The sequence below is a fragment of the Nanorana parkeri genome, unplaced genomic scaffold (assembly GCF_000935625.1).
Source record: "Nanorana parkeri isolate BGI_ZX_2015 unplaced genomic scaffold, ASM93562v1 scaffold6, whole genome shotgun sequence".
NCBI classification, from domain to species: Eukaryota; Metazoa; Chordata; class Amphibia; order Anura; family Dicroglossidae; genus Nanorana; species Nanorana parkeri.
Genome location: NW_017306274.1, coordinates 3885966 through 3900000, shown reverse-complemented (window position 1 = coordinate 3900000; position 14035 = coordinate 3885966). Strand labels below are relative to the sequence as shown.

The 14035-nt window shown below is 47.6% G+C and overlaps 2 protein-coding genes across 3 annotated transcripts in view; one reads left to right on the top strand and one right to left on the bottom strand.

Moving 5' to 3' along the window:
- The window catches only part of PHKB (phosphorylase kinase regulatory subunit beta), a 206348-nt gene extending 206037 nt beyond the window's left edge, over positions 1-311 (bottom strand). The window contains exon 1 of one of the 2 annotated variants that reach the window (XM_018553209.1): positions 195-311. In XM_018553209.1, coding sequence (XP_018408711.1) covers positions 195-261 — 67 coding nt within the window. In that variant the 5' untranslated portion in view covers positions 262-311. The remainder of the gene's footprint in view (positions 1-194) is intronic. The other variant, XM_018553201.1, reaches the window with a different exon arrangement.
- ITFG1 (integrin alpha FG-GAP repeat containing 1) overlaps positions 310-14035 on the top strand; it is a 178027-nt gene continuing 164301 nt past the window's right edge. The window contains 6 exon segments of the mRNA XM_018553222.1: positions 310-547; positions 4027-4056; positions 5281-5477; positions 8449-8506; positions 9968-10042; positions 10230-10232. Of these exon segments, the coding sequence (XP_018408724.1) occupies positions 351-547; positions 4027-4056; positions 5281-5477; positions 8449-8506; positions 9968-10042; positions 10230-10232 (560 nt within the window). The 5' untranslated portion in view covers positions 310-350.

Genomic DNA, 14035 nt, shown 5'->3' with positions numbered 1-14035 from the left:
GGGGCAGTTGATAGAGGTGGTCAGACAGTACACACAGGCCCCGGGCGCTGTCTTCTCACACACACATGCAGTGGGGGCAATAGATGGTGGGGGTCGGGCAGTTGATGGGTCAGGCAGCGCACACACAGGCCCCGGGCGCTCACACACATGCAGTGGGGTAGTTGACAGTGGGGGTCGGGCAGTTGTTGTCACACCTGATCTCCGGGATCGGGCTCGGCGCTCCAGCACCTTCCAGCCCAGGTCCGCCAGTACCTGAGACATACTGTCCGGCAGTGCCGTAAAGCGCCGCCCCCGGTGTCGTAAAGCGAGGAGCTGCGGTGATAGAAGCCGGAAGTGAGTGTGTCTGTGTGATGGGGGAGCTGTCAGTGCCGAGGGGTCCCACCATCCTCATCCCCCTCTTCTTCCTCCTCTTGGTGTCACCGGTCCGGGGGTCTCTCCGCACTATCACCGGGGATGTGCTGGGCTCGGATCCCCGAGGGAGGATCGCCGCCTTCGGGGACTTCAACGCCGATAAACAGACCGATCTCTTCATCGTACGAGGCGGTGAGTAGCGAACGGTGCTAGAGTGTCAGCTCTGCGGGCAAGGCCCGGCCTCCGGTGTCTGTCTGTGATCTGTAGTGTCAGAAATGGCCGCAGACCCAGATCCTAATATTAAAGTGTCAGCTCTGTAGAGAAGGCCCGGCCTCTGGTGTCTCTGTGGTGTCTGTATGATAAGTGATAAGAGTGTCAGCTCTGCAGACAAGCCCCGCCGCCTGGGGTCCCTCAGGACTCTGTAGCTTTATATATAAAGGGAAGGGGCCAGATCTGATGATTAGAGTGTCAGCTCTTGTGTGTCATGAGGGGCCCCTTTTCTCCTGTTTTGGGTGTCATGAGGGGCCCCTCTTCTCCTGTGTTGAGTGTCATGAGTGGCCCCTCTTCATCTCTGTTGGGTGTCATGAGTGGCCCCTCTTCATCTCTGTTGGGTGTCATGATCTCTGTTGGGTGTCATGAGGGCCTCCTCTTCATCTCTGTTGGGTGTCTTGAGGGGCCCCTCTTCTCCTGTGTTGGGTGTCATGAGGGGCCCCTCTGTAGAGATGCACCAAGACCAGTATTGGTGCGAATACTGGGCATTTTAATGAGTACTCCTGAAACTGCCCCAATACTAAGCTCCGACAATTTGTAAACACAATCGGCTGTCGTAAGGTCACGCGCTTTCTGTGGACCACAGGCCACCTGAGAGCCCCGCACAGCCCTTCCTCCTGAGAGCCCGCACAGGCCAGATGAGAGCCCGCACAGCCCTCCTGAGAGCCCGCACAGCCCTCCTCAGAGCCCAACTGGATTTATATCTTTCCTTACTGTTGAGGAATCAATTTTAATAAAGTTTTTGTGTCCGGAGTTCAGCTTTATTCATCATTTCTCTCCTCCTGGCTCCACCTGTCACGCTGGCTCCGGGTTGCAGGGCGTGGTGTTGGCTTGTGTACCTTTGGTGAGGCAGTTTGAACAGATACAATGAACACAAATTTCATTTATTTATTTAAGTGACTTGTCACGTCGTGTTCACAGATGTGGAAAATGTATGTGAGAGATACGGAACATTCACTCATCGGCTTATGTGGTGGGGGGAGTGATTGGCCAGCAAAAACCCGACCATCAGATCATTATATCCCCCCAAGAATGCACCACGGCCAAATGTCCGCCTGGTCTTGTCTCCTTCCCCTCCTGTAATGAAGACCGCTGACTGCTACTCTCTCTCCTTGTGCAGGGTGACTGGACTTGTCTCCGCCCCCTGCTATAATAAAGACCGGCCACTGCCGCTCTCTCTTCTTGTGCAGGGGGACTGGACTTGTCTCCGCCCCCTCCTGTAGTTTTTTTTTTTTTTTCAGCATGTTCGTTTTTATTGATAGAATAAATGGTAACAATGCAGGTAAACTCCAAAGTGAAACAACACATGGATCAAGTAGCAGTGCGCAGACTGCGATCCAAAAATGTAGCTCGATTGCATGTGAACAGTAGTAAGGATTAAACATATCAACATCTGTTGGAACTACTTCAAAAATGTCTCTGTACTGCATGCAGCTGCGCTGGAACAACTATAACTGGTGAACCCCAGTGCCGTGAGGGTCAGGACTCTGGGTAGGGTACCTTATCTCCATAATGTGAGAGCTCGTGGGCATGGCGGACGGGTCTAACCTCCGTATGATCAGTATGCAATGACCGTTAAGAGTGATTATGGGAATGCTAGGGACCGAGGACATCCAGTGGACCCAGGGAGCCAGTCAGTTTGGCCTCTAGATACCATTTAGATAATCGAAAAATGGACATCAAATCTTGCAATTGTAGTGAAAATTCTGCCGCAACATATGATGTCCAAGTGTCGAAAAAGGTTGTAGTACGCGCTTGGTTAAATTTTGTATCTAGTTTGTCCGACAGCAATAGTCGATTGAGCAGGGGGCGAAAGGTGTCCATAGAAGGGGATTCTGGTACAATCCAGTTGCACAGAATTGCTTTCTTCGCTGTCAGAAGACAAAGGTGCTCCCAACGGGTCGGGTGAGAGGGATCATCCCCTGCGCACAAGGTAGGGGCGTGTAGTAGGCAGAATGCAGGGGACAGTTTTCTCAACGTGTGGGAGTGGGAGTTCATGAAATTTAATATTGTGGACCAGAAGGATTGAATGTTCGGGCATGACCAGAGTAGGTGTGAGAGGTCAGGTAGAGGGAGACTGCATTTCGGGCAGGCAGTTAACCATTTGGAGTGGGAGTTCCTAGCCGGAATGTTGAAAGCATGATATGCCCTATGTACAGTTTTGAAATATATCTCGCGCCAGGCTTCGTTTATTATAGCTTTCCTGATTTGTTGCCAGCCCGTCGTCACCATCGAGCATATGTCTTCTGTGGACACATTCAAGAATTCCGCCCATCGCTTAATATGGGAGGGAACGGATGAGGTGGTTTCAAATATAGAAGTCACTACCTGGCGGGCGATAAGGGACAAGGGCATCTTTACCTGGGGAGATGAGAGCAAGGGGTCAAGCGGTGGGTTAATAACTTCTCGCCAAGGCAGAGATAGATGACTGGATATAAAATGACTCAGTTGTAGGTATGGGTAACTATGGGCGGTTGGGATCTGGTATTGGGTGCAGAGTTCCTGGAAGGTCTTGAGGCGCCTCTCCTGTAGTTTTCTGCAAGGCAGCCTGTAGAGGGAGGAGCTTCCTGTAATAAAGACTACTTTATCACTGTGCTGCTCTCTCTCCTAGTGCAGGGTGAATGGTCTTGTCACCACCCCCTCCTAGGTTCTTGTGGTAGGAGGAGCTCTCTGCATAGGCTATGTACAGCACAGTGATGATGTCACTGCTACTTTACAAGGCGATATCTGGGTTTTTACAGGCATTTGGTGCTCACAAAGTGGATTTATATCCTTTGTGGCCATTGAGGAGTACATTTAAATAAAACTTTTGGTGTCCTGGAGTTCAGCTTTAAACGCCCCAAACACACTGGGAATAATTGCAGCAAATACATAAAGCAGGGATAGGCGACCTCGGCACTCCAGCTGTTGTTGAACTACAAGTCCCACGAGACAGACATAAGTCCCAGGGACACATGCATCATGGGATTTGTAGTTTAACTACAGCTGGAGAGCCAAGGTTGCTTACCCCTGTACTATGTATAGAAACATGTCTGCAAATATTGGACTCCGGCTGCCATTTTGTTTGAGTTCTAAATGTCCTCTCACTAACACCTCGTGGGCTACCTGGGGCAGGCGGGCCATTAGCTGTTCAGACACACCAACATTGCCATGAAAAAAAGGGGCAGCAAGCGAAGTAAAGATGTAAAAGTCACATCAAGAACGGTTATAACCAATAATATGGACGCCATGGTGGTTTCTAGTCAGGATCTGTTAAATGAAAACTATGGGGTTAAGTCTTTTCCCCATAGTTCGCCTTAGGGTAACGGGAGCACACAAACTAACGTCCTCCCGTCACCCTAGGCTCAGTATACCGCGAGCTGTAGCTCACTATATACTGAGACGCCGCAGCTGAAGCGGATCCAGACAATTGTGGCATATCTACTGAGCCGACCTGTGGCAGTCTCATTGTCACAGGTCGGCTGGAACTATGAGGTGAGTGAAAAGCACTTTAAGGAGCGCTGACATCATCACATCTTATACAGGTCTTGCATTAGACATGAGGACGCCAGGGGGCATTCCACAGCTGGAGCGGAGGTGAGCACAGACTGCTACAGGACGGAGGATCAGGTGAGTGGATCTGCTGTATTTGAGCCCCCTGGATAATATGAGCAGTTGACCCAGAGGTGAACAACGCAGTACGGGAGATTCAGGGCCAGCCCGTCCTAACCCTTAGCCCTCATTCACACGAGGAACAGCCGGCCCATACAGGCCCATGCTGCGTGCACGGTTGTATCGGGCCGCTCCAGGGAAGGACAGGTGCTGCGTGTGCTTTGTATGCAGCAGCCTGTCCTTTACGGGAGTAGGTGGCTGTACGCCGCCGTACGCTCACCTGAACTGCACGTCCGTGCGAGTGTCCCTGCTCGAACGCAGACAGGATCCATCATGTCAGCGTACGAGTACGGGCACCCACGCGGACGTGCAGTTTGGGTGAGAGTAGGGCAGCGTACAGCCACCTACCTGCACTGTGAAAGCTGTGCCCAAAAAGGAAGCAGAGGGCCAAGGGCTAGTATTGTCTGAGGTCTCCCATCAGATGATCTTTTCCCCATTACTGGTTTGCCATGCCTTGTTCTGCACTGTGTCTCTGTGTGGATGCGGCCACCTTGGTAGAAGGAGCAGGGTTTTGCCTTCTCGGGTCATGGCTGTCCTCCTAATGACCGGTGATCTAATAACTGGTGATCCGATGAACGGTGATCTGATACTGACCTAATGTCTGATATCTGGTAATCTGATGACTGGTGGGGACATATTCTGGAAGCAGAGGGAGAGATGGAGTAATCTGATATCTGGTGATCTGATGACCGGTATTCTGATATCTGGTGATCTGATGACCGGTATTCTGATATCTGATGACGGGTATTCTGATATCTGGTGACTGGTGACCGGTATTCTGATATCTGATGACGGGTATTCTGATATCTGATGACCGGTATTCTGATATCTGGTGACTGGTGACCGGTATTCTGATATCTGATGACGGGTATTCTGATATCTGGTGACTGGTGACCGGTATTCTGATATCTGATGACGGGTATTCTGATATCTGATGACCGGTATTCTGATATCTGGTGACTGGTGATCTGATGACTGGTGGGGATATTATTCAGGAAGCAGCAGGAGAGATGGAGGAACTTTGGCCAACGTGAGTCTGTTTTTCTTTTCTAGGAGTGAAGGAGTTGTGATCACCAGTGTGGTTCCTGGAGATTATAATGGCGATTCACAGATGGATGTTTTGCTCACCACCATACCCAGAGCACAAGTTGGTAAAGAGCCGTCACTGTCAATCGTCATCTACTGGGGACAGAATCAGACTCTCAGTAAGTTAGACGACCTGTCACACGTCTTTTGTGTCATTAACGTCATTTCAAAAGTCATCTTGAATTCTGCAGCTTCCAACCGCCATGAATTTCATTGTTCGGGCACTTCCTGTTATAAGGTGACAACAGGTCCCTGTTTTCCTATTGTGATCCATCATTATCACTTGAACGCAGAGTTCAGAAGCCGATTAATCGATGATTGAAAAAGTTGACAACTTTTTCAATAATCGATTATAATCGATTATGTCGATTAGTTGTTGCAGCCCTAGTAGGCAACCTCAGCACTTAGGTTGTTGTGGAACTACAAGTCCCATGAAGCATTACAAGGCGCTGACAGCCATAGTCATGACTCCCAGAGATAAAAGCATGATGGGATTAGTAATTTCATCACAGCTGGAGTGCCGAGGTTGCCTACCCCTGCATTCATGTGTTTAAAGCTTATATACAATTTTACTGATTGGGCTTACATACTCTAATTCAGGGGCAGGCAACCTCGACACTCCAGCTATGGCAGGACTACAATTCCCATGAGGCATTGCAAGACTCTGACAGCCCCAGGCATGACTCCTATTGACAGAAACATGATGGGATTTGTAGATTCAGCACAGCTGGAGTTCCGAGGTTGCCTACGCTGATATTTTTCTGGGTTGTGGGAGGAAACCCAAGTAAGAAATTTAAGTTTACATGGAAAGAACATACGAACTCCGCACAGCGTCTCGGGGAGGAAATTCAGCCCAGAGCTTTCATGTCACATCACTGTGCAGCTTATTGCTTTATGCATGCTAGCATGTTAGACAAAAGGAGGCAGAAAGATGGTGGTTAGTCGTCGGCGGGGGCATTTTGCTGCTCATGCACATGGGCACAGTGGGGGCATACAACATATAATTTGGGCTTTTATCTGCACCTGGGAAGCCCAGGTGCTGTCTTCTGCCTCCTATAGACTTGAATGGTTGTGCGTGACTGTATGTGGGTGTACGCCAGTACTCATGTAAACCCATGTACAGTGCTGGCCTTCTGCATTCAGGGCATGCCCCGGTATGCGAGTTGGCCCTTTAATGTATGTTTAATAGAAATCCCATTGTGCTGCAGGTTTACTGCGGCTACGATCCCTGTGTACGAGGTCAATCTCTGGCATTCATTTTGACTTATTCTAAAGGTAGAAGTCTTAAAGGAGAAGTATGGGGTCAGTGTTTTTCCCCATAGTTCTCCTTGGGGTAACGGGAGGACACAAACTAGCGTCCTCCCGTCACCCTAAGCTCAGTATACCGCGAGCTACAGCGAGCGGTATACTGAGACGCCGCACCTGGAGCGGATCCCGACTTAGATGACGGGATCCACCCAGCTGCGTGAGTGACAGCTGGCTCTGCCTATCTAGAGGCAGAGCCAGCTGTACCCGCCCCCTCCCCCGTCCGTTCCGCCAGTCAGTGCTGGCAGATCGGAGCGGGGAGAGGGGAATCCAGCCCCTCCCCCTGTCACGGCAGAGAGCCGTGACAGGATCGAGAGGTGAGGGAACCCGGTATGTGTTCTCTCACCTCCCGATCTACTGAGCCGACCTGTGACAGTCTCATTGTCACAGGTCGGCTTAGAACTATGAGGTGAGTGGAAATCACTCATGTCATAGTTCTCCTTTAACCGTATTATCTTTTGGGGATAGAATTGGAACAATGGCGGGCACTGCATTTATTTTAATGAAGTGCGCTCGGGGCACGTCGCCGGGATTTTCTCTTTTTTGTTTCTTTTTTGTATCATGGCCGCGCTCTGTTTGCAGAGAAACAAAGAGATTTGTGCCGGTGGAGAGCGGTGCGTTTTTGTTTCTTGAACGGGCCTCGTCGGATCTAATGAAAGGAAGGCGAGGCTGACAAATTCTAATGAGGGGATCTGACGGTGCTTGGCTCCTGGCTTCGTCTCTGGAATTGTAATATATGCAGAATAATTGTCAAAATAACCGTGCCATGAAAAGGAAAGGATGGGTCTGCTGAACTGAAATGGGAAATTGATTTCCTTTCAGTTAATGAAACAGGCAATATTGATTTCTGTGTCGTCCCTCCTTCCCCTTTTATATGCCAATCTACAGAATATACTGATGCATGGCATGGGATGGGTCATGTGATCTCTCAGTAACTGTCACTGGGAGTGGGTCATATGATCTCTCGGTAGCTGTCACATGGGATCTCTCGGTAGGTGTCACTTGGGGTTGGTCATGTGATCTCTCGTTCGCTGTCACATAGGATCTCTTGGTAGCTGTCACTTGGGGTTGGTCATGTAATCTCTGGCATTGGCATGGGTCATGTGGTCGCTTATCATCTGTCGATAATAGCTGGGTATTTGATTTCCCATCAGTTGTCAACTGACATGGGTCATGTGATCACATATCAGCTTTCAGTAGGATTCAGGTATGTGATCTTCCATCAGTTGTCAGCTGGCATGGGTCATGTGATCACATATCATCTTTTAGTAGGGTTCGGGGATGCCCTTTCCCATCAGTTGTCAGCTGGCATGGGTCATGTGATCACATATCATCTTTCAGTAGGATTCATGTATGTCCTCTCCCATCAGTTGTCAGCTGGCATGGGTCATGTGATCACATATCATCTTTTAGTAGGGTTCGGGTATGCCCTTTCCCATCAGTTGTCAGCTGGCTTGGGTTGTATAAATGCTATTAAGCTGTTGCTGGGAGCGGGTTATGTGATATGACATTGGCAGGCAGTTCTTAAATATAATTTCAGCCATCGACAAGAGGGAGAGGTGAGGGCGCACAGAGTCCATTGAAATAAAAAATACACAAAACATCTCTCAGAGCAGCAAAGATCATTGTAGGAACCTGTTACGTTTAAGACTCACCAATTTCTCCAACATCTGTGTCATATGAAGATCCCCGTGCTTCATTCACCACCATATTATGACTTCCTTCATTTATTGATATGCAGTCAGGTCAGTGTGATATCTCTTGTTGCATTTATTTCTTTTTTAGATCTAAATCAAAAGATTCAACTGAACACGACCTACACAGACGAGCCCCTTATAATAGAGTAAGTATGTCTCCTTATAAATATCAGTTGCTGTAAAATAACCAGCTTTTGCCATCTCACTATAATGCTCTGTATAAGCATGCCGTTCTTTCCTGTTCAATCTGCTTATGTTTTGCCTTTCCTGGTCCCGTCCCGCCCCGCCCCGCCCCCCCTCATCAATATGCAAATTACTTGTTTTAAATAAAACCTTTCAGTTTTATTACATTTCTTATTTTAGTCACGGTGATGTCTTTATCATTAGGCAGATCATGGCTGGTGGGAGGGGCCAGCTTCATAGCTTCCTGCGTCAGTACTCCTCTCAGCCCTGATGCAAGCAGTGGGTGGGCTCTTGGGCGGAGTTATGCAAATATCCAAATTACCTGATTTGTCAGTCTGGAGGTCGGGCGATCCTATGTACATTGTATCTGCATGCAAACCGCCCCAGGTATTGTCCACATGTGATGTCGATCCTCCATGACTGAACTGAATTGAAATTCAATGAATGAGAGGAGCCGGCCAGGGACAGTCAGGCTGGGGAGGAAAGAATGATGCTGGATGTCCTCCAGCCAGAATATGAAGTGGGTTCTATCTGAGTTGCTGCAGCTTGTAATGCACATTGTGAGAAGCTCTCAGTATGCAGTCCAAGCCATTTCAGTCCAGGAGAGGAGCCGTTACAGCTGTGCAAGACTGAAGGGAAGGACAGAGGTCGGGTATAAAACTGAATGGAAGGACGGAGGTCAGGTATACGACTGAAGGGAATGCTGGGGTTCAGATTTAAATGTCATCTGGTTGTTCAGGTCCAGAGTTAAACCCTTTACTGGAGTGTCAGCTCTTCAGACAAATTGACTGCTTGTGTTTATTGTCTAAGGCTGGAGTTCAGCTTTAAAGTGAAACGGTCAACGGCTGACATCCTGTGGGGTGCTTGCAAGTACATGTTATAATCTTCAAATATAGAGTCTCTGGAGTCCACACGGCTTTGACTTCTATCCAAGCTGATGCTAAGCCCCGCCTCCTCAAATCCCTGCCAGTACAGTGTCAGCACCTCTAGTGACCACTGATTTTTATAGGGTAGCACTTTTAAATCTCCGGGCCATGGCTTATTGCTAGGAAGGGACAGGCTTGGTGCCAACTTGTTCAGAAGTGGTATACATGTTCTCATGCTCAGAGTTCCACCTTAAACAATCAATCTCATACTAATTTTGCTAAAAATGGTCATTACTCTAAAAGCCATTTGCTGGGCATTGCAGTCTGCACTTGGACAGAAGTGGTATCCAGCTTGGCTCGGGAATCCATGGGCATTCCAGGCACCCAGGGATGGTTCATCTGGGTACTTAGATGTTTGGCTTCTAATACTCTTCACCTTCAACTTATTTTGGGATCAGCCCCGTCCCTGTCATGCTCTGAATGTCAGTCTTCATTCAAGAACATCTGAACCATCTCCACACTATTTATGATATTTTTCTTTTTCTTTTGCTCTTTCAGCTTTAATGGAGACATGATTCCTGATATCTTCGGAGTGCCCACTGGAAGCTCCACTCCTGTCATTACATACGGCGGGTAAGATCACACAAAACTGGCGTCATTTTTAATGCATTATGAAATGTGTCTCTAATGTGTATGTAATGGATGTCTATGATCTCTGGGATACAACGCTGCCATTAAAATGATCTAAAGGAAACATTCACTCCTTTACTTAATCCCGACGTCCCCGGGGCCATACTGTCCAACATGACAGCACTGTGAGTGGGTCAGCTTTTACACCCCAGGGAACTGGTGGAAGGATAGGTAAGCAGAGTAGTTTTAAAGCATTATGGTGGCCAACCTACTGGTCGAAATGTGCCCAGCGTGTGGCCCCCTTGAAATCACCCCCTCCATTCAGCAAAAGTTTTTGTTAAAGGAGAAGAGAAGTTCATTGTTAGGTTTTCATTCTTTATTTAAGTATTTACCGACAGAACGAAGAACAAAACAAAACAAATAAACAATATACAATGACCATATGTAATAAAATAGGTACTGTAATGTAAATATTCAGTGAAATCAGAAACGTTGTTCTCATGCTCAGATTTCCACTTTAAATAGTCAGTCCCATGCAAATCAGGGGTCCAGCAGCAAGGACCCAGAAGAGACCGCCAGCTCCCGTTGACATTAGGCTAAGCAAATGGCAGCATTGGATCTGGTGTCCGGCAGCAGATAAGAGCATTACAGTGCTGGATTTGCTGGTCATGTGTGTATGTTTGTTATGCAAAACCCAGTGGAAGAGGTACGACCGAGGAGGTTAAAAACAAAATGAACCGGGGGGCTTCCCCTTTAGTGTCCATGGTTTTGGAAAAGGGTGTCCAACCAGCTCATTTAAGTGTCAGGCAGAAAAGTTAGCCAGCTCCTGATGGCGTAAGGCAAAGCAAATGGCAACACCGGATCTGGTGTACGGCAGAAGAACAGCGCAGGATTTGCTAGTCGTGTGTGTATGTTAATGGTGCGAAACCCACCGGAACAGCTACGAGGTTAAAAGCAAAATTTACCTGGGGGGGGTCCCTTTAATGTCCAGGGTTTTGGAAAAGGGTGTCGAACAAGCTCATATAAGTGTCGGCCGGAAGAACCCAGAAGAGACAGCCGACTCCCAATGATGTAAGGAAAGCAGATGGCAGCGCAGGATCTGGTGTGTGGCGCCGGATCAGAGCTGGACAGCACTGGATTTGATGGTCGTGTGTCTGTTAATTGAGCAACATCGAATGGTAATGGTACAACGGGGTGGAAAGCAAAATTAATCTGGGGGGGGGGACCCTCTTTAATGCCCATGGGTTTGGAATAGGATAGGAATAAGATGTCCAACAAGCTCATATAAGTGTAATAGCCAAGTGTCACCAAGCTTGTGGCCATATACTGTAAGTATTCCATAAGCGCAAGTACTCTGGCCAAAGATCTTTGTTCACATGCTTAGAGTTCCACCTTAAACAGCCAATCCCATGCAAACTTTTGCTGCAAAGGATTATTACACTGAAAACCATTGGCTGGGCATTGCAGTAGGCGCTATCTAAATATAGACATAAAGACATGCATCTTGCCTAATGTTCTCCCCCTATACACATGAAACAAATAGCACTTCTTTTCAGCAGCGTCTGGCAGGCCGCCCGTTGTTTGGTAAAAGAGGAATCACAAGTCACTTGTCACCTTTAATGAATTGGAGCTAATCTATTTATATGCGGCGGCGTTTCGTTGGGAGCAGCATGCACACCTCTCGCTGTAGGTGCTAGCGGCCCTGTGACAGCTCGTACATAATGCATATCCACATCTACGGGGCCCCTCGCAAGTACACAAGAAGCCTCTCTCAATGTGTGGCGTCCTCTTTATTTCCCCTGGGCTGTTGTTCCTCTCGTTACCGCCACGGTGAGAGCACTCGATTAAGATTTGAGAAGTCAATCAGATCTCCCTCAGATGGAATCCCGCTGTTTTCCCACATACTGCATCTCGGGGAGTTTTGAAGGCAAAGACGCCAACAAATTCTGGGATTAGGCTGAGAAATTCATCAAATGAGATATATTAATGCCGATTAATTGCGGTGTGATTACTGCAGATGTTCTTCTAACAAGTTGTAGGAAGAGACTTGGCAGCGGCTTTTCTCTTTTTAAGTCTTCATTGTGCATAACTAGTTACAAAAAAATGTAAGAAGGTAGAAAAGGCAGACAAAGTACTCGGCTCTTCCACTCACAAGGTTTTGTGAATATTGGAATTATCACTTTAGAGTAAACCTGCCAAAAACCCCGGGGAGTTCAAATTGAGTGTATGATGCCAAAATGACATAAGCCGGGGGACAGGTTTCCTTCACAGTAAACGTATGACAAAGCTGAGGATGTGATGAAACAATAGACAGACAAAAAGAGTTACCCTTTCATGAAATTCCAAATGTTAAAACAAAGATCGAGGCAGCTGCAACCATAGTGATGCTGAAGGACAGAGAGAAGATGAATGGATGAATAATACAAGTCATGAGGTCACATTCCCTTAAGTGTTTAAAAATGTAATATATTTCTTTTATTTCTCTCTCCTTATTCAATAGTTATAGCCGGTTATCACTTCTCTCTTGCCTCTCTTTCCTCTGTTCTATCTCTCTTTTGCAGTCTATTCCCCTCTTCTCTTTCTCTTCTCTCTCTGTCTGTCTCTCTTGCAGTTTCCCCATCTCTCTCCATTGTACTTCTCTCTCTCCCTCGCCTCCATTTATCTTCTGTATTTTTTTCTATTTCTCTCCTCTCTCTCTCTCTCTCTCTCTCTCTCTCTCTCTCTCTCTCTCTCTCTCTCTCTCTCTCTCTCTCTCTCTCTCTCTCTCCCTCCTTCTCTCTCGCTCTCCCTCCTCCCCCCCCCCCCTCCCTCCCCCTCTCTCCTCTCGCTCCCTCTCTCTCCTCTCGATCTCTCTCTCTCCTCTCGATCTCTCTCTCTCCTCTCGATCTCTCTCTCTCTCCTCTCGATCTCTCTCTTCCTTTTTATTCTCTTTTTCTCTCCCCCCCCTTCAGACTGGCAAGCGTTGTTGGAGGTGCTCCAATGGACTTGGATTAGGTGCTTACATCATCCCTGGTTGAATATTTCTGTTCTCTCTCTCTCTCTCTCTCTCTCTCTCCTCCCTTCTTTTCCTCTCCTTTTTCATGATCTACTTGATCCTGTGGTTTTTCTACGTATTCCTTTTGTTAAAAGTTTGGTGTGTTGACCCTAAGTCTCCACCAACCTAACCTCCTAGTGATAGCATGGTAGCATAAAGGCACAAACCACCTATTAAAATAAATAAAGCCTTTACCATGGGAAGAACTAGGTACAACACCTACCTCCCCCACCCTTGCTGCATTGTGTTTCCTCCCTACAGTAAAGTTGCGCCTTAAACCCTGCTACGCTTTCAGCCTGCACCCAGGTCGGCCGTCATCGGCGTTCTCTCAACGCTGTCATGTTTTTCCGCCGCGGTTTCAGGCCGGGTAATCTATTCTAATGAAGATCAGATCGGTTCCTGTACGCCGATACATTTAACTCCCTGTGACAGCTCCCTCTTGTTCCATCTCCTGACTTGTTTTTCTCACAGCTCTGTCCTCGTTATGCTCGAGCCTCGCCGCCTTCCCAGAATTGATGGGATATTTACTGCATGAAGCGTTTTTTGAAGTCGTACGTACTGTGAGCATAAATCAAACCCGTTCATGCAGCATCTCGGAGAAAATGTATGTGCCTTGAGCGTATTCTCCTTCTAGGGTTTCTATAAGTGAATATTAGAAGCTTTTCATTATCGGCTCATTATGTTGGATGAGGGAGACTGTAGTGAGGGGGGATTTTCCGCAGTAGCAATTTTATTTGCCAGCGATACGGTTAAAGGCACATCGGCCTCTTCTTTGCTCGCTCGGGCTCAATGCAGAAAACATACACACCGGATTGAAATGTGTGTTTCACCTCTGTGATGTACGAATTCAAGGATTGTGTCTTTCCTGTTATGCAGCCTGAGCGTTCTGCAGCTGGCTACCCGTGTTTCATTCTTCTCTGGCAATTCACTTTTTTTTTTTTCTTTAACTGTAAAGAATTTTT